The sequence below is a fragment of the Gallinula chloropus genome (assembly GCF_964237585.1).
Source record: "Gallinula chloropus genome assembly, chromosome: Z".
Taxonomy (NCBI): domain Eukaryota; kingdom Metazoa; phylum Chordata; class Aves; order Gruiformes; family Rallidae; genus Gallinula; species Gallinula chloropus.
Genome location: NC_140089.1, coordinates 43,717,866 through 43,741,866, shown reverse-complemented (window position 1 = coordinate 43,741,866; position 24,001 = coordinate 43,717,866). Strand labels below are relative to the sequence as shown.

The following is a 24,001-nucleotide window of genomic DNA, read 5'->3' as shown; positions in this document are numbered from 1 at the left end:
GTTTCTCAGCTCTGGATGGCAAAAACTCTTCTCCTTGCGACCCGAAGACAACTGGTTAAAGATGCTTGTTGTCCACAGTCTTGAATTTTGGGGGCTTAGCTGATGAATTCTGCCCGTTTAGTAACACAGCTTTCTTAAAGGCAGTTTGTGGGTGCTTAGCAAATAGGAAGCCCTATAAACTCTCCCTTGCATTGCAAAGATTCTTTGCGGGGGTGGGGAGGCAGAGTTTGGGTTCCATCAGCATTTGGTACCTGTGAGGACTTTTGAATATAAAAGACAGCTTTGAGGAAAAGCTGTTCCTTGGTATTTACAGTTGGGTTACTGTACCGTGGATATGTTGTAGGAGTGACTGTGCATAGAGCAGTATAAGGAACCATGATTGCTAAAATACGCAATTAACAACAATAATTACATTTGTGCTTAAACATTTGTGCAGATTAAAACCAGAGGAATGCTTTATGTGTAGTAATTAGGTCCTTTTAAAATTACACCTCCTTTGCAGGCAACTCAGCTGCTTTCTGTGTGCTGGTTGAGTTACAACGCATGGTGCTCCTTAGGTGGGAGAGGTATTTAGAACACGTGTGTGCTTTGTGTGGCTGTTTATGTTGCCTATGCAGCGTGAAGGTGGGCACAGGAAAACAAGAGGATTTGTTGTAGGTACCTGCTTTATCAGCAGTGTGTGTTAACAGGCTGTCACGGTGTTACTGGTTCCTATGGCTGTATGATGCTCAAATAGAAAGCGGGCAGACTTTCAGACTTAGAAACAGCCTACTAGCTTGGAAATGGATAGAAGCAGAATTAACATAATTGATGTAACAGTTACTGATATAGCTGGGTTTATGTCATATATTCTTTAGGAAATGTCAACTTTCTACTGCAGCAGGTGATTAATTCTTTACTGTATGACATGGGAAACTTTTTGTTGTTGTTGCAGACAGCTATGGATGAGGTGGATGCAGGAGTGGCAGTGGGCTGCTTGTTGAGTATGTGAGTGCTGAGTGGGGAGCAGAGGGATGGAGTCTGGCATGGAGGAGATCCCAGTGAAAGTCGCAGTCCGCATCAGACCTCTGCTTTCTAAAGAAGTGCTTCATAACCACCAAGTGTGTGTGAGATTAATCCCAAATACACAACAGATTATCATCGGGAAAGACCGTGCCTTCACTTTTGATTTTGTGTTTGACAAAAACTCAACCCAGAAAGAAGTTTACACTGTCTGCATTAAGCCTCTTCTGGTGTCTTTGACTGAGGGGTACAATGCTACGGTGTTTGCATACGGACAGACAGGTTCTGGGAAGACTTACACCATTGGAGGTGGTCACATTGGTACGTTGTAGAAAGTTTGTTGGGGTTTTTGTTGGTTTTGTTTGTTTGTTTGTTTGTTTGTTTGTTTGTTTTTAGGATGAGCAGTGCATTTGTGCAAGTGTAGTACATATTTTACTGTTTCACACAGACCAGGTGATGCTGCAGAGTGAAAAAAACAAGTAAAAAAACCCAATGTCTGAAGTTTATAATTAAACTCTTAATCACAGAATTGTTTAGGTCGGAAAAGACCCTGGAGACCATCGAGTTTAACCTGACACTGTGAAGTCCATGACTAAACCATGTCCCTGAGCACCACATCTACACATCTTTTAAATATGTCCAGTGATGATGACTCAACCACCCACTGGGCAGCCTGTTCCAGTGCTTGACAACCCTTTCAATGAAGAATTTTTGCCTGATATCCAATTTAAACCTCCTACACCACAACTTGAGGCCGTTTTCTCTTGTCCTATTACTTGTTTGCCTCAGCTACTCATCCTAAGACTTGTTCTCCAGACATTGCACTGGCTTGGTTGCCCTTCTCTGGACATGCTCCAGCACCTCAATGTCCTCTATGTAGTGAGAAGCCCAAAACTGAACACAGCGCTTGAGGTGTGGCCTCAACAGTGCCAAGTACAAGGTCATGATCACTGCTATAGTCCTCCTGACCTCACCATTCCCCATACCAGCCAGGATGCCATTGGCCTTCTTGGCTACCTGGGCACACTGCTGACTCATGGTCAGCTGGCTGTCCACCAGCATCTCCAAGTCCTTCTCAAGGGGACAGCTTTGCAGCCACTCTTCCCCAAGTCTAGCTTTGCATGGAGATGTTGTGACCAAAGTAGAGGACCTGACATTTGACCTTGTTGAACCTTAATCTGTTGGCCTCTTAATTTTGCTTACTGTTATTGTTTCACTTGTCTTTCCTCTAGGAGTAGTAATTGAATGTTTTTATAAGCACTGTTGCCAGACGAATTCTTTAGGCAGTGGATGTCACAATCTAAGGCTGTTCATACCTCAGCAATTTTGTTTTTATACGTATATTTACTAAATTTATACTTAGATGTGAGCAACACTTTATTTTGTTTTTGTAAAATAGATTCTTGGTGTCCTCTCATAGAGAAATAGTTGGTTTCCATATTCTTGAATAAGGAGCACAAGTTATTTATGGAAACATTGTCCTGTGCTGAATATTAAAAAAGCCCCAAACCAAAACAAGAGAGTTTGGCACTAGTGTTCCCATAGTTCTTTTGAAAAAATAGGAAATTACTGTAAATCTTGGTCACCGATCTTGTCTCACCAAGTTGCTAATGGTCTTTGCTGTATTTAAGTGGAATTTATAGTTTCTCAAAGCCTGTGATGTAATTACCAACCATAATGAGTAGGTGTAAAGAAGAAAGCTGTATTCTAAGGAGTATAAATTTAAAGTAGACTCCACATTTTTCATAACTTTAATGTCTGTAACTTAGAGCTTAACTTTGAATCCTGTTAATGGGTGCAAACAGATATTCTGAACCCCAGAAAGGCGTTTACAAAAATCCTTGTGAACGCTGCACCCCTCTCATCCCTTAGTGTACTGAACAGCAGCTCTCACAGGCCTCTTTCAATCTTCAGTCTTTGTAATTTACGCGACAGAACTGCTGCAAGCTTCTGAGACATCTTTGCTTACACTTCAGCATCAGTTGCAGAGGATGAAAAGGGCATAATCCCACGGGCTATTCAGGAACTGTTTCAGCATATTTCTGAAAAACCTAACATTGACTTCCACGTGAAAGTGTCTTATATAGAGGTTTACAAGGAAGAGCTTCGAGATTTACTAGAGCTGGAGACCTCTGTGAAAGACTTACGGATCCGGGAAGATGAAAAGGGAAATACAGGTAGGATCTCAGCTCTGAAAGCTGCTACCTTTGGTCTCAGATTTGTGCCCAGGTTATTCTCTTCTCTTAAATGAGCTTATTCTTTAATAATACTATTTTAAAAGTTGTATTTTCAGAATATAGACTCAGTGTAGCTGATTTGAAACAGTTTTGGGTTTAGGTGACTGTGATGGAACATCAGAAATGGCAACAAATGATAAAGTATATACACAGCTATAGCTTCTGCAACTTCTGTCTTCTAAACACAATTGTGTCACTTGAATAAGGATGTTAAGGTTAACTGCTACTTCCTTCCAAATTGTAATTAAGCCACTTACACTGTAAATATCTGCACACACACATACCCCCCCTACGCCTTGCCCTACCCCACCCCAAAACAAAGGACAAAAATATGCTTGGTGGGAGGACTTGGTAGAAGTACACTTCCATGTTCTTAGATCCCTAATAGATACTTGTCCAAAAGGCCCAACTACCTAAGCTATGTATAACACAAATTCTGTTCGTACCATATCATAGGAATATTTTCTGCAACAAACCTTTTAATTTTTAGTCTTTTTTTATGACAAAATATTCTTTGAGCTCACCTTGCTCATATTTTTTATAGATAGCACTAGATTGCAAATTGCATATGGCACCGTGTAAATAAGTAAAACTCTGTCGTGTTTAAGACAATTGTTTCAAATGCTATGATACAATATACATAGATATAAAATATCTGCAGGTTTCAGATGTATTGTACCTCATGCTTTTCATGTATTGGTGTCTTATTTTTCTATAGCGATAAGCTATGACCTCACAATAGTACAGACTTGTATGTTTCTCTGATTTGTGTGTATACTTTTGACTGTGCTTAATTCCTGTAAACTTTTGCTGAAGAGTTCAGCATTCATTTAATTATTCTTCCTTTCTTTGGTTTGGTATTTGAAGTGATCGTTGGGGCTAAGGAATTCCACGTAAAATGTGCAGATGAAGTGATCAGCCTGCTGGAAAGTGGCAACGCAGCTCGTCACACAGGCACAACACAGATGAACGAGCACTCCAGTCGATCTCACGCCATTTTTACCATCAATATTTGTCAGAAACAGTCTGTGGGGTCTCAGAAAAATCCCAGTGCTGCACAGGATTCACCTTGGAAACCAGTCCATATGATTGCCTCAAAGTTTCATTTTGTGGATTTGGCAGGATCAGAGAGGGTGACAAAGACTGGAAATACTGGTGAACGCTTCAAAGAATCAGTTCAGATCAATACTGGTCTGTTGGCCCTGGGAAATGTCATCAGTGCTCTTGGAGACCCAAAAAGGAGAAGTGTACATGTTCCATACAGGGATGCTAAAATCACTCGCATTCTGAAAGACTCCCTTGGAGGAAATGCTAAGACTGTCATGATAACATGTATAAGTCCATCCTCATCAGACTTTGATGAATCCCTGAATTCCCTCAAATACGCCAACAGAGCCAAAAACATTAGAAACAAACCAGTTGTAAATCATAACCCTGAACAAGACCGGATTGATGAAATGGAACTTGAAATCAGATTGCTTCGAGAAGCTTTGCAGAACCAGCAAGTCGGTAATCAGCGTCCTCACGACTTAAGCCAAGAAAGAACTCGTATCACCTCACTTGAGGAGCAGCTCAGCCAGCTGCAGCTTCAGTGTTTCAGCTACAGAAACTGCGTGGATGAAGCCTTCCCATTTCTGGTTGACTTGAATGAGGATGTTAGCTTAAAGAGAAGTCATCGGGACAGGTTGCAGAGCTGGATCTCTATGGTACAGGAAGTAAGGAAGGAAGCTCTCACCATGCAGGAAACTGGTACAGAGACTGGGACTAGCCAGGAGCCACATCACATCACAGTTCTTCAGCTGAAGAGGGAACTGAAGAAATGCCAGGTATTTCAGTTTAAGTTGATTATTTAAATAACTGTGTGAAACAGCAGTTTGCCAAAGCTTGGATTGATTTTTGAAAGATGTAAAACTGTTACACTTACCTGTAAGTGTACAATTTAAAAAACTCTAAATTTAACAATTTAAGTTTAATTCACATTTTTGCATCATTTTGCTTGTCTAATCCTTGGGACACAGATTGATTCTAATGGATGTTTGAATAAACAGTAGTCTTAATCATGATAGAGAGGCAATGTATTTTGACAAGTCAGTTTCAAGATGATTCTATGAGGCTGAGCTGTTTTGTCTGGTAGATTTGTGGTTTTGGCTATGCTGGTGTGTGATGTCTGGCTGGGATGAAGTTAATTGTCTTCATAGCAGTGCATCCTGTGCTGTATTTAAGATTTGTGACTTAATATAATGTGCTGGAACACACTCGATGCTTTAGTGTGTTGCACAGCACAGTGTTGCACAGCACTGGCCATCTGTTTCTGCCTCTATCCCCCAGTGAAGAGACTGGGGGGTGCACAGAAGGTTGGGGACACACGTGCACACGCACATACAACCAAGCAGATGACCCAAACTAATCAGAGATACTTCATGCCACCTAACATCGTGTTCAGCAACTAAAAGGGAGAGGAGGAATTTCAGAGAGGTTGCCATATTTTGTCTGGGAACTGGTGGGCATCAGTCAGGCTTGGAGGTGGTCAGTGAGTGCTTTTGCTTCATCCTGTTTTTTTAATTTTCTTTCTCTTTCCTTCCATGACATCTTCATGTACTGAACAATTTCTATCTCGACACACAAGTTTTCTTGGTTTTACTCTTACTTTGCTCTTCCCTTGTCCGACTGGGGTTGTGGCAGAGAGTGATGAGGCTGCTGTGTGTGCTTAGCTGCCTACTGGAGTTAACCCACAAGAACTACTTCCAGTAGTTCTGTAAACTCAGAAATTGTTTTGAATCTTGCAAATAAATTGCTGTATCAGAAGTGTTATAGATACAACTACAACACAGATATTTTCGCGGGTATTGGTGTACTTAGCAATAAACCAAAACTCTACCAGTTGCTGTTTTGCAACTTGTATCTAATATTATCTGATACTGTGTACACTGTATACTAGTATATCTGATACTGTGAAGTTGAAAGTATCTCTTCTATTATTACCTAGTTTCATAACCTGTATTCCTGCAGCAAGGCTCTCACCAGGAACTCCTGCATTTCCTATTCGTTATCAGGCCTTAAACTGAGTTTCTACACTATTTACAGATTTCTGTGCCTCATCACTTTTCTAATACTTGATGTTATATATAACTTTCTGCTTTTTGGTGGCATCATGCCTTTTTACAGTTGAGGTGAGAATTTCGAAACAAGGTATGGGATTCTTATCATGCAGATATCCCCTCAGGATCCTGTCATGCCAATAGCTGTGATTAGCTCTTTCTAAGACAGCACTTAATAGTTTTATTTGTTCTCAAGCAATCTGAATCTCAGCATTTGTCTTACTTCTTAAGAGTTATCTCATGAAGTTCAACAAGGACACGTGTAAGCTCCTGCAACTAGGGAAGGAATAACCCAAGGCACCAGTTCAGGTCAGCTGCTGGAAAGCAGCTATGTGGGAAAAAAGACCTGGGAGTCTTGGTGGACAGCAGGATGACCACGAGCCAGCAGTGTGCTTTCGTGGCCAAGAAGGCTAATGGCATCCTGGGGTGTATTAAAAGGGGTGTGGTTGGTAGATCAGGAGAGGTCCTTCTCTCCCTCTGCTCTCTCCTGGTGAGGAAAATTGTGTGCAGTGCTGGGCTCAACTCTGCATAATGGGCATGAGCCAGCAGTGTGCTCTGGTGGCTAAGAGAGCCAATGGGATCCTGGGGTGCATCAGGAAGAGTGTGGCCAGCAGGTCAAAGGAGGTGATCCTCCCCCTCTACTCTGCCCTGGTCAGGCCCCACCTGGAGTATTGTGCCCAGTTCTGGGCTCCCTGGTATAAAAAAGACAGGGATCTCCTGGAGAGAGTCCAGAGAAGATGGTTAAGGGCCTGGAGCATCTCCCCTATGAGGAGAGGCTGAATAAGCTGGGACTGTTCGGTCTTGAGGAGAGAAGAATAAGGATCTAATTAATGTCTGTAAGTATCTTAAGTATGGGATGCAGGGGGAATTAGCCAGCCCCTTTTCAGTGGTCTGTGGGGACAGGACAAGGGGCAATGGCTGCAAGTTGGAGCACAGGAAGTTCCACACCAACATGCGGAAGAACTTTTTCACAGTGAGGGTGACAGAGCCCTGGGACAGGCTGCCCAGGGAGGTGGTGGAGTCTCCTTCTCTGGAGATATTCAAGACCCATCTGGACGCCTCTCTGTGCAATATGAGCTGGGGAGCTGCTTTGGCAGGGGGGGTTGGACCCGATGATCTCTCGAGGTCCCTTCCAACCCCTACAATTCTGTGATTCTGTGATAATGGTACAGCACCAGTGGGGGACAGGATACCCTTGTCCACTAAGTGTAGTAGAAACATTTGTGTTGTTGCTTAGACTTTGGAAAATATTCTGTTCTCTGAAGAGACATCAGATTCTGGAGTGCACTTTTAAAAACTTTTAAGAGTTGTATTTTCTTGGAAGAAAGATGTCGGTAAGCTAGTCATACAGAAGTATCCAGGTTTTGAACAACAAGGCATGATGATTCCATACTTGATATTTGGCTTTTCAGGCTTTCTTAAAGAATAATAACATTTGGAAGTCTTCAACTGGCACTCAATTATTTATCTGCAAGGACATCTGCAGAAGCATTCTTATAGTTTCTTTAATCTTTAGGCTATTACCTGAGTTGCAGAATGAGGACAGCTGTCCTTATTTTTTTGTTTATGTGTGTTAGTCTTATAGTTGATGCTGAGATCTTGTGGCTACATCTCACAGCACCCCAAAGAGAGTAATTGTATTTAGATATCTTTTCCAATAAAGTAGCTTTAGTTTTGGGCACATTGTTCCCTTTGGAAGAAAGAAACTTGTCAGAAGAAACTCAATAGATTAAACAGAAGTGAAGAAATAACTTGTAGAAACCACAGAAAACCACTTAGACAGTTTGCTATACCTAGCTCAAAACTTTGCAGTCCTGATTATATCTTTTTACAAATGAGGTTTGGGGTTGGTATTTTTGAGGTGTTGGTTTGTGGGGGGGTTTTTTTGGAGGGCTGTGTGTGGTTTGGTTTAGTTTAGTTTGCGGGCTTTTTAATTTAAAACTTGTTTTCCAACTGTAAGACTAATAGCATCCCCTTTTACCCAGCTGAACTTTTCTTTCATTATCTAGGAGGCTCTAGTTACGGATGAAGAGGTGTTTAGCCAGAAGGATCATGAACTCCGGAAACTGCAGAACCAGATAAAGTCATTGCTACAGGAAAATGAAGAACAACTGGAGTCTTTAAAGGAGGCTCAAGAAGCACGTAGGTTACAGGTATATCTCCTCTGTTACATATCTTTATTAAACCATCTTTCCACTGTATGAGTGCATTGAAGACAGGTCCCTCAGGATTTCTTTGGACATAACTGCATGTCAATCTTATGGGCATTTTATTTACATCAAAGCTGTGTTACTTAATGATTTGAGTTTATCTAGTGAATGAAGCACAATAGTGAGACTTCTGAAGTTTGTGTATCAGCCTGGCTGTGCCAAAGCCTTCCTGGATTCCTGTATTTTATTGTTCCTTTTTGACTATATGAAACAGAATTTCATCCTAAGTTTCTAAGCATTTACCATTAGAGAAAACTGACTGACATAGTGGAAACAACACTTGCCTCTTTCCCTCTCTAAATCTCATGCATGCTAATGAAATTATCATGGGTGGTGTGTAACCCTTCAAGATCCAGGAGACCATAAATATTCCCCAGGCGTTGCCTGTCTTGTGTATGAGAGATAAATTAAATTAATACCTGACTTTTTAAAAAAAGAAAAACATAAGCATGGCTAGTTAGTACTCTTCTCCTTATTCTACTTTTTCTCCTTTTTTCTCTTCTTTGCTGATGGCTTGGGGAGAGTCAATGAATGAAAGGTAAGTATACTGGTCATCATCTTCCTGCTCTCTCTCTCTTTTCTGTCCCTTCTTGCTAGATTGTTTTGTCTTGTTTTATTTTATTTTGTTTTAACCTGTACAGCGCAGGGTTAACTTGTTACACTGAAATAATGTGTATATAAATTCTGGAATGTGTAAGGTTGAGGAAATGGCCACTTCTATTTAAAAACATATAAAATAGAATAATGAAAAGCAAACACTTCTGTCAAGTATTTTAAGTTGCATTCATAGGAATATGTAATTTAATGATACACAATAAAGTAAGAACTTTAAAGGCAGTAGGTAATGGATAGATATTAAATGTACACATGTATTTATATCACAGGTGTTGTACTGTGGGGGTGTATGTACAAGGGTATCAGGGACAAAGAGTCTTAAAAGGGTTAAATAATAGCTTCAAGTGGATCAGTTGGCTCTTACTGCTTCCAAAATCATAATAATCATTGTATTCATATATATATATTCTTGCTTCCTGTGACACATGAATATTACATATTATCTTCTGGCAAATTGTCAATTTGCAAGACATTATCTGTGTGTGTTTGGAAGGAACTTGTAGTCTAAGCAAACAGTATCTAAAGAATGAATAAAAATGTGTTATTGCAAGTACAACAATGCAAAATATCCTTCATTGAACACTTTCAGTTGACTATCACTAGGTATTCTTCAGCCATCATGTTGTTACTAAGCCAGGTCTTAAGGTACTTTGAAAAGGATTGAAAGGAATAGAGGGAGTTGAAAATTGACATAATCTTGGCCTTATGGATGAATCAGGTAAGATAAGTAGTTTTGAACAATGTACAGGGACTATTGTAGGACAAGCAGATAAGTTCTCCAAACTAGCCTTATCAACAAAGTTGAGGCTGGGTAGAAGTAGCCCATACGAGGGATCCTGGGATCCTCTACGTGTTTATTAATATAATTAATCTTTAAAGTGGAACTGCTCAAAGAAGACAAGGAAGCCTCTATACATGGTTAATTAGACTAAGATTGTGTCTTTCATTTGAACATTTTTGTTTAACACACATTTTGTTTCTCCAAAAATACAAATATATAAAGCAAGCATGGACTGATACATATGTAACCTGCTTCTCATTAGTTGCTTAGGTAAGCTAACATAGCTCACCTGGGATTGGTCTTTCTAGACAAAAATGTGTCTTCAGATTTCTGGGAGATAGGGGTGTGCGTGTGCTCGATTGTGGGATGTCATAGAATTTGTATTTCGTTGTAGAATTTGCCTGTGCACTGCAGAATTTAGGGTCAATGAGTGATTTACAGGATCCATGAACTTTGTAAGGAATTCAGAAATTGTAAATATGCATGTGCATGCATAATCAATAACGGTTCTGCTTTGTTTTGTTTGGGTTTTTTTCCACATGAGAACGAGAAAGTGGTGGAACAGCAAATGCTTATTGATCAGCTAAAAGAAAAGTTAGAGAAGTATGCAGATGTGAAAACTTTGGACTTCTCAAGTGCTTGTGAAGACAGGCAGGCTGCTGTGGCATCTGCAAGGAGGCCATATAGCGTCCCACTCACAAAGAGGCTGCTACACTCCTATCACCCACCTGCAGGGACAGAGACCCGAAATGTAAGGCCTACCCAAATGTTACCTTTTTCCCCCCTTTACTTTGTAATGATTATAATTCAGTTATTAGTCTTGACATGACAAATTACAGTGGCTTTCTCAGATGCTCTTTAACTTCCCATTGAAGACTGAAAAATTACTTCTTAATGTCTAGTGATGTATGCTATGCCACAGTTGTCCACAATGTTCAGTCTTAAAGTTGTTGCTTCCAAGTGCTAAACCTGCCGTCCTTTCTGCTGTTTTTCATGATGTTTTTTTAGGGTTCAAATATCAAGCATTATAAAAAATGAACTCTTATTCTGACCAATATGTTGAATACATTGGATGATGAGTTGCTAACAATGCCTTCTTTCACTTTTGAACAAGTGTACTGAGCGCTCTCAAAATCTTTTGTTAAAAAGGCATTCAAGAGCTACTATAATTATGATTTTACTTACAAGCTCAGGTGATGACAGACTTTGAAATTGAAATATTTTTAAAGTATCAATAAATAATTGCTAAATTGTTCTAAGTGGTTTTTACCTGTCACTTTTTTTTGTGCCTTTTGACAGGTCTATACCAGCCCCCCTGCCTTCTCCCTGACCCGGGTAATGGCAGAATTCCGTGCTCGCCGCCAGATTATACTGAGCAACATAGAGGATCAGGATAAAGTCCTGCACTGCCACCTCTCTGATCAGAGTGATGAAGAGGAAGAAAACACAGGCAGCAAAAAGAAAACCTCATTTAAGTAATTTTTGTTATTCTTTATTTTTTATTACAAGCAAATTCTCCTGTAATCTAAGACCACTTGTGATTACCATTATTTATTTTAAACTCAGGGCACCAACAGGTTATATTACAAAACAAATTTAATACACAGTTTTGATTTAGTAAAGATTGTGTAAGTCTTGTTGTAGGGCCAGAATCTACCATGAAGATCAGGTGGGTGGGGCTGTGGGGAGTAGGTGGGAAAGAAGGTACCAATGTTTGTGTGAGTTTGGGAATTTCTCTCTTAAGATCATGTACTTTGCATGAAACTTAAAGGAAAATTATCTCTGTTTAGAATGTAGCATATTTTTCATTCTTTCTTAGGCATTCCATAAACAGAACATGGACACGGAAACAGGCTTCTCTCTGCTTTCTTCCTGATCTAAGTGACTTGAAGTGTCAAGTAGACAAGTCTGGTTTAACCAATAAATGTGCACTACAGACTGACAGAACCACAGGTAAAATGGAAGCAATGAGAACAAATCTTATTATAGTATCAGAATATGAAAAAATGTCTTTAGTACATGTAGGGTTTTTTCCCAACAAAATACATGTATTTGATACAATTTTTTTTTTTTGTTATAGATCAACACAAACTTTCAAGATTCTCCTCTTTTTCTTTCTGCAACTGATCTCAGGGTCCTTTTAGTGCTCTTTCTCCCACTTGGGATCTTGACACACTAGCACATACCATCCTTTCTTTTCCTGTTTAGACCCGTGGCAGGGAAAAGACTCTGAACTGTTCTCCCCTTTTGATTCTTTTACTTCATGTGGAAGAACTCCACACATACAGTGTTCCAGAGCACTGCCTTTTGGTTACAGTCTACTCCAGATTTTTTATCTCCATCTTGCTTTGTTTTCTTTCAAGGTGAAGAGATTGACAGCCTCCAGAAAAGTCATGTTTTTAACATGCAGAAGTTAAAGAAATCAGAGTTGAGACTTGCTGAGGCCGAGCAAAAATTGAGAGAACTTGCACTTAATATCAAAATGAAAGAGGAACTTATTAAGGAATTAGTAAGAACAGGTAACTGGCTACTCTAGGGAAAATTAGAATGACGATGTTCAGAAAGAAAAGACACAGAACTTCAGATGTCCTGCATGTCTTCATTTTTATGTAATTATCTTAAGCAAGAACACTTTAAATAACTTAAAGATTCATAACTTTCATTAATTGCTTGCTATGAGTGCTCTGAAGGCTATGAATTTTGATTACAGCCTTCTCTGCTATGATACACAGAGGTATTTGTTAAATATGTTTTGTGCTTTGCTGATTATTGCTTTTATCCACCAATAGTGTAATTTTTCATGTATGCTTAGTGCTACTGATCTCTTCATGGACATGTATTTGTCACATGGTGTCTGGGATAGGAGAGAAGATACATCACTGTGCTGGGAATGTTAGCATTCCCAGCATTGCAGTAGAGAAGCAGGAGTCAGAAGTGGATGAGGGAAAAGGTCAGTGTCCCTGTTAGACTACGTCCCTTACACATCTGTCCTGGTATATATTTGTCTTCTCGAAACAAGCCCTATTTTGACAGTACGGATCTCTTTGCTCAACCCCTCAAATCACACTCCCCTCCTGTGCATACCTTCTCTTGAGGTTGTCTTTTAGCACTGAGAAAGATTCCCTTCCCCCAAAAATAGTACTTTGGGAAAGATTTCCCAAACAGGGCAAGTCAGAGATTAGAGATAGAATCCAGAGTGGTTTACTGATTATTAAACTGGAAATAGAGTAACTAATAAATGGCATGTTCTTCCAGAAAAAAAGTGCAAAGTTTCTCTTGAAATACAAGAGAGGCATTTTGGCAAAAACTACAGTAAGGAGAATTTAACTTTATTTGGCAATCCGATTGCATTTTGGTGACATCAGGTGGCTCATGAAGAATTCAGATTTAAGATTCCTTCCTTTATTTCAGAGTTAGAACGGAATTGTTTATTCCTTTAGGGTTGGAAAATGTTTCAGAAATTATTGGCTTAGCCAGGATGAATGAAATAATGAACCAACTACAGAATTAAGTATCACACTTTAACTGATTATCCTGCTGCTTTTAAACTATGGTGTCTTTAAGGCAAAGATGCTGAGTCTGTAAGCAGACAATATTCTTTGAAGATAGCTAAACTGGAGCAAGAGTCTGAGCAGGCCAAAATGGAACTGGCTGAAACACAAAAGTGGCTTCAGGAGCTGGAGAGTAAGGAGCTGAGAGACATTCCTGAGAAAGCAAAGTTACAAAAAGAGTTCCGTAAGAAGGTGGATGCCGCTAAATTGAAAGTGCAGGTATTTCGGATCTCACCATTCAGATTTGCAAGTCTCTGTTTCACTGTCACACTCTGCTTGCAAAACTCTTGCCAGTATTACACTTGGGAACCTGGTTGGATTGAAGGATCCAGTGAGAAACCCAGTACTGTTATACTCAGAATGCTACTTAACGTATGTGTGGTTAGATACATACAGTATTTTCTTCGTAGATAAGGAACCAAGAAAGAAGTGAGTGATATAAAATGCTCATATGTATTACCATAAAAGAACCTACACAAGGAGACTACTGCAAGATTATTAACTGCCATAAATAAACCTGATGTTTTATGAAATTACTATACAGATTCCAGCTTTAAGAAAATCACTGTGATGGTTTTCAAGACTAGGCCAAATGCAGTCCTATTTGATTGGCACTGACTTATTTTAAATTCTACTGTACTTAAATTTAAATTTTGTGTACCTAAGTTTAAATTCTGTGCAGGGTCAGCTTAGGTGCTCTGTGTGTCTCGGTCAGACAAGCACCATACAGAAAGAGGTAGCTGTAATTATTGACCTGAGCTCAGGACCGTCATTTGGGCACCATCTGTCTCCACACATCTTCCAGAGCTGTGGTATCTGTTAGATTTTACTGCTTTCATTGTGTTGCCCAGCTTGAACTGTGTCTTTTCCTTTTTGTGTTGCTTGAGATTAATTCTGCCTATGACAACTTTACCAGATGGCTCTGAAGCCACAGAAATAATGAGTGATTGGGCAGAAGTTAGTCTTGCCAACTCTTAAGAATTCAGTGAAATAAAAGGATGAAGTTGAGTCATATTTTAGTTTTAAAGTTTTCCTGCTTATACTGAAAGCTTTAAAGTTTTCCTGCATAAGTTATTTAGTTTTAAAGTTTTCCTGCATATACTGAAATTTGCTGTGAACATTCAGGCCTTACACAAGAAGCAGCAAGACACTAAGAATCTGGCTTCCTTATCTAACCAAAGTGAGAGACAAGCAACAGAACTTGAGCAGAACGTGGCTCAAATGAAGGATCAGCAGACCCAGCTACAGAAGAGACTCTGTGAAGAGAGCGAAAAAAAGAAGCAACTAGAAGCCAAGATTCAGCAGGACCAGCAACAAATTAAAGTAGGATTCTTCCTGTTTCTTTATAACAAAGAATGAGATGAGCAAATTTTGCGTCTGCTTCCCCAAAGACAATACACTATACTGCCTCGCTTTACATAGTTTTAAGTATTGTCTGTCTTGAATGAGCTGGATAAATTGTTCATAAAGTTTTTCACAGAAATCTTATGCTTGCTTTTCTCTTCAGCTTTTTACATTTGTTTTATTACTTGATGTCTAGCTCTGAATTGAAATTTTACATGTAAATTTAGGGTCAGCATTTCATATTATATACTTCTGTGGGCTCTGACTTTAAATGCACTTTAAAAATGGACTGAGGCAGGAAGAGTGGGATGTTTTTGTTTGTAGGAACTTCAACTAAAGATGGAGCAACAGCAGAAGATCCTTAAACTTAAGGATGAAGAGATTGCTGCATTTAAAAAGAAGAAAAACAACTCAGTGGGACCTTCACAGGAGCTGCAGGTAGCTAATCTATTCAGAATCTCTCTAGGCCATAAAAAATAAATTCATCACTAGTCATCTTTGTAAAGTGTTTAGAAGAAGAATATTCCATCATAGTTTTGTCTTCTGTTTTGCTGTAGCAAAATTGGGAGCACAGACTAGCAGCTCTTGTACTCTTTGAATGAAGGAGAGGCTCCAATGCCTTTTCTCTCTATGACTTATAGAAGACAGTGATTCAGACACCTGAGAATTCAGCAGGGCTAGCTGTGGGATAGGTTTGAAGGGGATCCCAGTGAGCTCTGTTATGAATGTTGCATGGTTGGTTTCCTTTTTTTGTTTTCTATTCTGACATAATTGACAAAGGTCTATGGTTTTAGTTGTTCCTAACAGGGTTAAATAAGTAGGTGTCTTATGCAGCGGTGCCACCTGCATGATTTCAGATGTGGACACTGGAACATGAGAGTTTCGTGAGGTACCTGAGGTCTTTAGAGGTGAAAAGAAATTTTAAAAGTTAAATAAGTGCAACTTTTTAGTCTTACCAGGAATATATGCACTGACAAACTGTGGCTTTGGAATTAATTCATAATAGTCTGTGCTAGCAGGATCAGAGCTCTCATTTATTGTCGTCTTTCAGCTCCGTAATTTCTTGTCACCTAATGTTTTTCCACAAATTGCTCTGGTCCTGGGCAACTACAATGCAAGGAAGATGGGCTAGGTGAATTCTTATGGAACCCTCCAAACTTAGTTGCTGTGATTATATAGAAGACATATATTTATGTAACTGTTGTTAGAAAAAGAGTACATTTCATTAAATGCATCTGTTACACATTTGTTTATCTAAGATGTAACACTATAACAATACTGAGCCTATTTTTTAAGAAGGTCCAGTTTCTGTATTGCTCTGAGTTAAAATTCTGTTGCAGAATTAATGTTAACATCAGAAATGCCGATCTCTTCTACAGTTTTATCAGTTATTCTGAAAAATCCCAATATAAAAATAAAATTATGACCCAAAAAAGTCCTGTTTAATGCTCTCTGGATCTCTATTTAAACTTCAGAAACTAGACGAGCAAAAGAAATGGCTGGATGAAGAAATGGAAAGAATTCTTCAGCAGCACCAACAGTTAGCAGAACTAGAAGAAGATTTAAAGAAAAGAGAAGCCATTGTAGCCAAAAAAGAAGCATTACTGAAAGAGAAAAGCCACCTGGAAATCAAGAAACTGAGATCTAGTCAGGTAATATAAGAAAAAACATGAAGCTCACCACAGTTACAGTGCTGACTGGAAGACTGGGGAGGTCAGCTAGATAGCAAAAGAGGCTCAAGCCGTGTGACCTGTGTCTGTACCACTGCCATGAAGTTATTGTGTGGCTTGAGCAAATTGACTTCTAAAACGTAAATAACACATAATAATAATAATTTTAATTAATTTTTAATATATATTTTTATTATTTTTCCCTGGAATTCCAACAACAAAACAAAGTAGCCTGAACTGTGTAGTTCTATTATTGCAGAGCACTAAGTAACATGGTATCTAAAGATGATTCAGTCTTTTTTGCAAACTAGAGAATGTGACAGGGACACATTTTACATTATTTATTTTTCAGTAGCAAATTGAAGTGTCATTGTCATTTATAATGGTTAGCCCCTCTAATTTTTAGTATGTGGAAAGCTGCACATTAAGCATTTTTTTTTCTTTCATCTTTTGAGTAAAGAGTGTATTTTACTGAAGCAGTCTGGTCAAAAGAAATAGGGCCCCATTGCAAGAAGGAGACAAGCCTCTCACTGCAGAACGTGACAGTCTCACATTTTTCTTACTGGAGTGAGTATCTCAGTGTCACCTCTGTGGTTATTGTGCGGTTTCTTTTAGGCCTTGAACAAAGATAGTGTGAAATTGTCCACCCGCTTAAGTATGCTGGATCAGGAACTGTGTGACAAAGGTATGCAGCTTCAGGGCAGCACCACTGAAGATAAGAAGGACATTCTGGAAAAAATTCAGGTTCTCCAGGTGGAAAGGGATCAGCTGCTCAGAAGAAGAAAAAGTGTGGATGAGAAACTGAAAGACGGTAAAGTTTTGTCAACTGAAGTAAGTAAGCACCTCTTTAGATAATGTTGTACAGTGAAGCTTTCCTGTCAGAAAAAAAATGTGTCTCCAAATATTAAAAAAGCTAGAACAATGGGACTGGTGTTGGGTACTTTGGTAAATAAAAGAGGCTGCTATGATAGCACTACTTACATACTCGTGAACACGTTTATATTCAGAGAGACTTAATGCAGCTGGTGCCCTGACAAACTCCATTGGTCTAAGGATCATATAATCAGAAATAAGGAAACTAGTTGTTCATCAGCTTATTATAGGCAGATATTTTAATGTCAGGACGTAAAACAAGGCGATGTACCCACATAGCCTTTTGGTTTTTTCATACGATTTTGTGAACAAGTAAACTTCGCCTGAAGGCCTCCTCATATTACTTTGATGGTCCACATGTGAGTTTATCAGTATAATTATATTGAAGATATAATGAACTTACACAAAATGCACAGATAATTTTTAGGTCTTGAGAAGCAGGATGGACATGTGGCTGAGGTCATAATGTGCCAGAAAGCAAGCTACTTCTGCAGTGCTTCAGGGCATGCATTTCTGCCACTTCCCTACAGAATTTAGGGTCACTGAACTCCTTACTGATGTGATTCATTCAGTATTCCAACAGAAGACTAGCAGAAACAAACAAACAAAAAATTATGGCAGAAGTCAAACTGTGGGGATGATGAGGGAAGGATAAAAAGGATAAAATCACTTCTGGTTTTGTGATGAACCACTTGATCAACCTGTCATGGAAGGGGTACTTTTTGCTCTACCTCTTTATTTTTCCCCATTCCATTCTCTGTGCTACTACTGGTTTCTCATACTCTTAAGTTTAGTTTTACACTTGCAAATGAAATTACAAGATGTCTTACATACAGAAAAATTAATTCTACCCTTTTTAAAAAAGTTCTCACACGTGTGTTTCTCTGCAGGAAGAACATGTCCTTTTCCAGCTGGAAGAAGGAATTGAGGCCCTGGAGGCTGCAATTGACTACAAGAATGAAAGCATTCAGAATCGCCAGCACTTGCTTAGGTCATCCTCTCAGATTCTTTCACAGAGTGAGAATAACGTAATAGGAAAACTAGTTTTCCTGTCTGCTGCTGAGCTCAGAGCTATCCTCTTCAAATATTTCAACAAGGTTTGTTGTGGCTAATGAATATTTTATCCTATTTTCTGTTTTATTCTATATAATGAAGTGATGTCAAGAAATAAAAATAAATTTGAGAAGTTTTTGATGAAAATTTCTTTAGATAACATAGGTAAGCTATTCATTCAGATACTTTGAAATGATCTGCCAGAGGGTAGGCAGGCTCTACAGAGGGACCTGGACAGGCTGGCCAAGACCAGTTGTATGAGGTTCAACCAGGCCAAGTGCCGGGTCCTGCACTTGGGTCACAACAACCCCATGCAAAGCTACAGGCTTGGAGAGGAGTGTCTCAAGAGCTGTCTGGGGGAGAGAGACCTTGGAGTGTTGATCAACAGCCAGCTGAACATGAGCCAGCAGTGTGCCCAGATGGCCAAGAAGAACAACGGCATCCTGGGTTGCATCAGGAACAGTGCGTCCAGCAGCAGTAGGGAAGTGATCCTTCCCCTGTACTCAGCACTGGTGAAGCTGCACCTGGAGTATTGTGTTCAGTTTTGGGCCCCTCACTACAAGAAGGACATGGAGGTGTTTGAGTTTGTCCAGAGAAGGGCCACAAAGCTGGTGAAGGGTTTAGAAGACAAACCTTATGAGGAGGGGCTGAGAGAGCTGCAACTGTTTAGTTTGGAGTAAGCTGAGGGGAGACCTCATCACTCTCTGTAACTACCTAAAAGGTGCTTGTAGCGAGGTGGGGGTTGGCTTCTTCTCCATGGTAGCTAGAGACAGGACAAGGGCAAAGAGTCTGAAGTTGCATGAGGGGATGTTTAGGTTGGATATTAGGAAAAAATTATTTACTGAAAGGGTTCTTAGGTGTTGGAACAGGCTGCCCAGGGAGGTGGTTGAGTCACCATTGCTGGAGGTTTTTTAGAAGAGCAGATGTTGTACTTGGTGCCATGGTCTGGTGTTGGACCTAGTAGGGCTGGATAGATGGTTGGACTTGATGATATTGAAGGCCATTTCCAACCTACATCATTCTGTGATTCTATCATTTTTAAAGTTTTCATTACCCTAAACAGGATATTTGTGTGTTAATTTTGTGTATCTTGTTTTGGGGTCATTAGCTTAAAAATTTAATTACACTTTTCCAGTGCTCTCTGTTGCTAACTTTTGGAGCAGGAACATCATTAAACAGCAGTTTTGTATTGAAATTGTTCCCAACTGCAGGCTTCATAAAGCTCAGGCTTTTTTCCTATTTTCTTCCTAAATCCAGTGTGGTTTTGCATACACTGCCTGCAGTGTGTACAGCCACGTACTGAGGCATCATTCTGACATCTGGTAACACAAAAATGAAATAAACAAAAAAAGACACTGTGTGCCTTTGTGACTTGGGTGAACCTTGGGTGATTTTTGCTTGTAGGATGGAAGTTGGAAGTTTTCCATAATCAGGAAAACACTGTTGGTTTAGTTTAAATTCTGCACAGGTATTAAACATAAATCCACCATTCCATGTGATCAAAAGGGGCAGAGCTCATTTCTAAAGTGTGAACTTGTCGCAGTGGCCAAATCTGCTTCCATCATAATCTTATGGCTCATAGAGACCCTTGTTTTAGTATAGTCTGACCTAGTAAGCATAAGGGCAGAAGCTTTTATTAAAATGGTAGGGTAAATCAAAAGCAGTGTGTTTCTTCCTCAGATTGTTGGGCTGCGTGAGTCCGAGCGCAAATTACAGCTGCAGGTTGAAGAAGAGGAGATGAAGGTCGCAGAACAGGGAAACGTGATACGTGAGTTACAGTCTGCACTTGAACACATGAAGTTGCAGTGTGACAGGCAGCTGACCCTACAACACAAAGAGCATGAGAAAAAACTACAGCTAATACTGCATCATTTCAAAGGTATTTGCTCCTTGGGGGGAACTGTACTGCAAGTATTATTTTCAGGCACTGCTGATAAATACCATATTACAACTGAAGAAAAAAGAATACATTTTAGACAGATATTTTGGTTGTTGCTAATTCTGATATTGTGTATGATGCTGAGGAACAGACACATGGTGTCTGTAGGAACGGAAAACTGATTATGTTTTTGAATCAGTATCAGAACTGTACTTTCTTACTGAATTTGATGGTATTGGGAAGTTGAAAGATACTGGTCCTGCTGATCTTGATATTCTACATGCTCCTTCTAAAACTGACAAGTGTTTTTGCCATGGCGTTTCAGATCCTGTGTCATACTAGTTAAAATGTACACACTGAAAGGAAGGTGTCAGCAAGATACAAGATGTATTCTGTGTAGTTGGGCATCTTGATTTTTGGCACTGGGATATTTAGTTCTTAAACTAGTTTTGCTTGTCCTAGAACAAGATGGCGAAGGTATTGCTGAAACCTTGAAAGAGTATAAAGTAAAAGTCCAACAACTAGAAAAGGACTTATTTTTCTATAAGAAAACCCGCAGAGATCTGAAGAAGAAATTGAAGGGCTTTGGAGAGTCATCCCATCAATCGTTGGCATCCACTAAGTGTAAGTATATATTCTTTTAATGTTTATGCAGTTGTCAGCAGGCCATTTGAAGAGTGGTGAACACACAGAAGTGTGTCAGGTAGACATAAAAATCATATTTTTAATAAATTAACTGATCTCCAGGAATACAGTACATCTCAGTTACAAAGGAGAAACAACATTGATTTTTATCTGTAGCAGTGGTATTCCAGTGGTTTATATTATTTTTCTGTTTTCTCTGGGTTCTAACATAATTTCAGCCTCCAAAACCTCAAACTGTTGTGTTTGAGAAAAATGAATTTTACTCCCTGTAAACTGTGGACATGAATATTCTAGAGGTTGGATTATAAACAGATGTGGGAAAGAGTATTTTATGCCTAGCATACAAAGAGGCCTGTAGTTTAGGGCAGGAAAACAACCATCCTAGCCAAATGGTAGTAAGGCCAGAGAGGATCCCTGTCAATTACCAACTTTTTCAAATATACAGTAGTAAGTTTTCTAAGAAAGACTCTATTTAGCTATTTTTATTTTGAATACACTTTGATGCATGCTGCAATACAGTGTAGTAAACAAACCCCCACACTGTGATTTGTTGCTGAGCTTTAAAAGCAATAAATCCTCTGTATGTACATGACAGTCAGATTTGCAGCATGTGTTTTGTGTGTTGTCCTAGTCTGATGGCTGACTAGTTTCAAGTACATGAATAATTTAATGTTTGACTGTCACGTTCAGTTGCTTTAAGACAGCTTATGAGGATACGTTACAAGTTAGAATGGTGAGGCTTGTATTACCAGCACCTTGTCAGAGAAGAGTAGCAGCTAATACCTCTGATGATTTTTAGGTAACAAACCTTTTAACAGAAAGGATAAAATATGAAGTGCTGATACATTTTACCAGCTCACACTCCAAGTTACTGATGCTATAAGACCGTGTTGGCTATAATTTCTTAATAGCAGGCACTCAGAAGAGTTGGTGCTGTAAGCTACTTATATTCCGATAAATTCAATTTTAGATAACAGTGCTGGTGAGAAGACATCCAGTCAAGATGAAGCAGAAGCTGCTTCTGAAGAATTCAAATCAACAGTAAACACTGAAACCAACAGTCGACCAGGAAAAATAAAAGAAACAGACAGAACAAGCATTTTAAGAGCACAGCAGGATTCATACAAGCTTGGAGGAGATACTACAGAATTTGGGTGCAACAAAGAACGTTCATCAAGCACTAGGGATGACAAAACAGGAGCAGATGAAGCTCAGCCTTTGAAATCTCATCCTCAGCTACCGTCTGTTACCCAGAGAAGAGAAATCGTAACACAGTTTCAAGGAGTAACTCCAGTAAAGTTGTCTCGCCGGGAGCTCCGTCACATTCCTCCTTCTGAATTGTCTTTGAGGCGCTCAAGCCTTGGAGCTGGTGTCAGTTTTATGGCTCCAGATTCCATCGAAATGGACAAAAAGTCTAGCATCACTAAGACATAGTTACTTTTTGCTGCTGGAGCAACTGAATTAGATTTCTTTGTTCATGGTCTTGTTAAGTATCAACCATAGAAAAATTAGTACATTCCATAGTTCTTAAGTCGTTAGGTGTTATGCTCATACATTTTGAGTTAATCTGAGATGCATTTTAATTAACACAGTTATCTAAGAACTTTCATTCAAAGGCCTTTTGGCAAAATTACTTATATTGGTTTGAGGGGGATTTTTCAGTAACTTCAAAAATTGCACTGTGAAGTTACACACTGGACTTGTGTAACTGAGGTTTCTTAGAACAATATCGTACTTTGCATTCTTGGGTCAGAAACAATAACAAAGTATTTAGTTTATTTGGATGTATAGCTATAAAATTTAGTTGCCAAACTGTCACCTAGTGTTGGTAATGACTGGCTTCTGTAGGTATTTTATTTGATATATTTTATATGAACATGTTTGAAGATCAAAACTGGTATATAAAGATTTTGTTTTTCATGAAAAGGAACATAAAAAGTACTTGCTTTTCTTTTTCTTCTTTATGGCTTATTTATGAAAATAAGATAATTGCTTATTTTACTTTCTGGTTTTGCTTGTTGGGCTCTTAAAGAACTGCACTTGGCAATTCAGTAGGGTATTTATTTCTGTACTACTAACATGGAAAAAAATCACAGGACCAAATTCAGCATTCTGTAGGTAAAACTGATGGACCAATATATTATTTTATTTGTACTAATTATTCATGTCCTTTCACAGACAAATTATTCTTCTGGATTCTTTATCTCGTTCAGAGAAAGGACCACACATACCCTTTGGTTTGCTGCTATACTGTTGTTGGTAGTGCATTCAGGATAAAAAGAAAGGACAGTGGACACTGAGAAGCATATGCTTAGCTGCTCAAACAGAATCCAGAATGTCCACATCTGAAGGAGATTAACCCTTCTAACTGTAACTCTCCCCTGTGTAAGATGTGGCAGTACTGAATAGGAAGTGAGGTTGGTTGTATTTTAGTGGTGGGCTTCTGCCAGTCAAGTTTGAAAATGTTGTCTTAGATTATTAGAGGTACTTAGTAAAGGGATTGTTCCTTCCCACTATTGTCTAGGCAAAGTCTTGGTACTGCATGCATGGCAGTAGGTATAAAAGAGCCCTATTTTTCCATGCTCCAAGCGCAGTAGTACTATCCACATTCTGAAGATGCTATTACAAGGTGATAAATGGAACTATTCTCTTGTGGCACGTGAAAAAAAAATTGAGTAGACTGCAAAATACTTTGTTCTAATCACATAGATAAACCACTTAATATGTCAAATGTGTGTATCTTCCGTGATTATACGTAAGTATTAGCTATTTTACAGCTGGATTGAGAGGTAAGGATTGGGATCTGGGGTCTGTCTTGATTGTTTGTGGATTGAGCTTCATTGTTTTTACTGTTACGAGCCTTTAACTAATGATGTTTAATGTTAGTGTATGTGTCATTCACTTAATGTTTCTAGTGAAAAAGCATTAAAACCAAGTACGTACAGTTCCTAACATGTACTTATTAGCTCTAGCTCCCTCTTAAGTGGAAGGAATTGTTGAAGGCATTTCATCTCAAGGTAATACTGTGCATTATCAGAAACCT

The 24,001-nt window shown here is 39.1% G+C and overlaps 1 protein-coding gene across 1 annotated transcript; it reads left to right on the top strand.

The window, feature by feature from the left end:
- Positions 1-1,013: 1,013 nt before the first annotated feature.
- On the top strand, positions 1,014-22,392 carry KIF27 (kinesin family member 27; the record flags this gene model as incomplete). The annotated part of the gene is made up of 17 exons (XM_084278842.1): positions 1,014-1,323; positions 2,979-3,179; positions 4,107-5,065; positions 8,347-8,490; positions 10,488-10,694; positions 11,243-11,418; positions 11,763-11,896; positions 12,307-12,462; positions 13,508-13,713; positions 14,620-14,817; positions 15,163-15,276; positions 16,314-16,490; positions 17,124-17,339; positions 18,272-18,478; positions 20,115-20,313; positions 20,776-20,937; positions 21,929-22,392. 17 exons carry the CDS (start codon positions 1,014-1,016, stop codon positions 22,390-22,392), a joined length of 4,230 nt encoding a protein of 1,409 aa, XP_084134968.1.
- Positions 22,393-24,001: the final 1,609 nt, after the last annotated feature.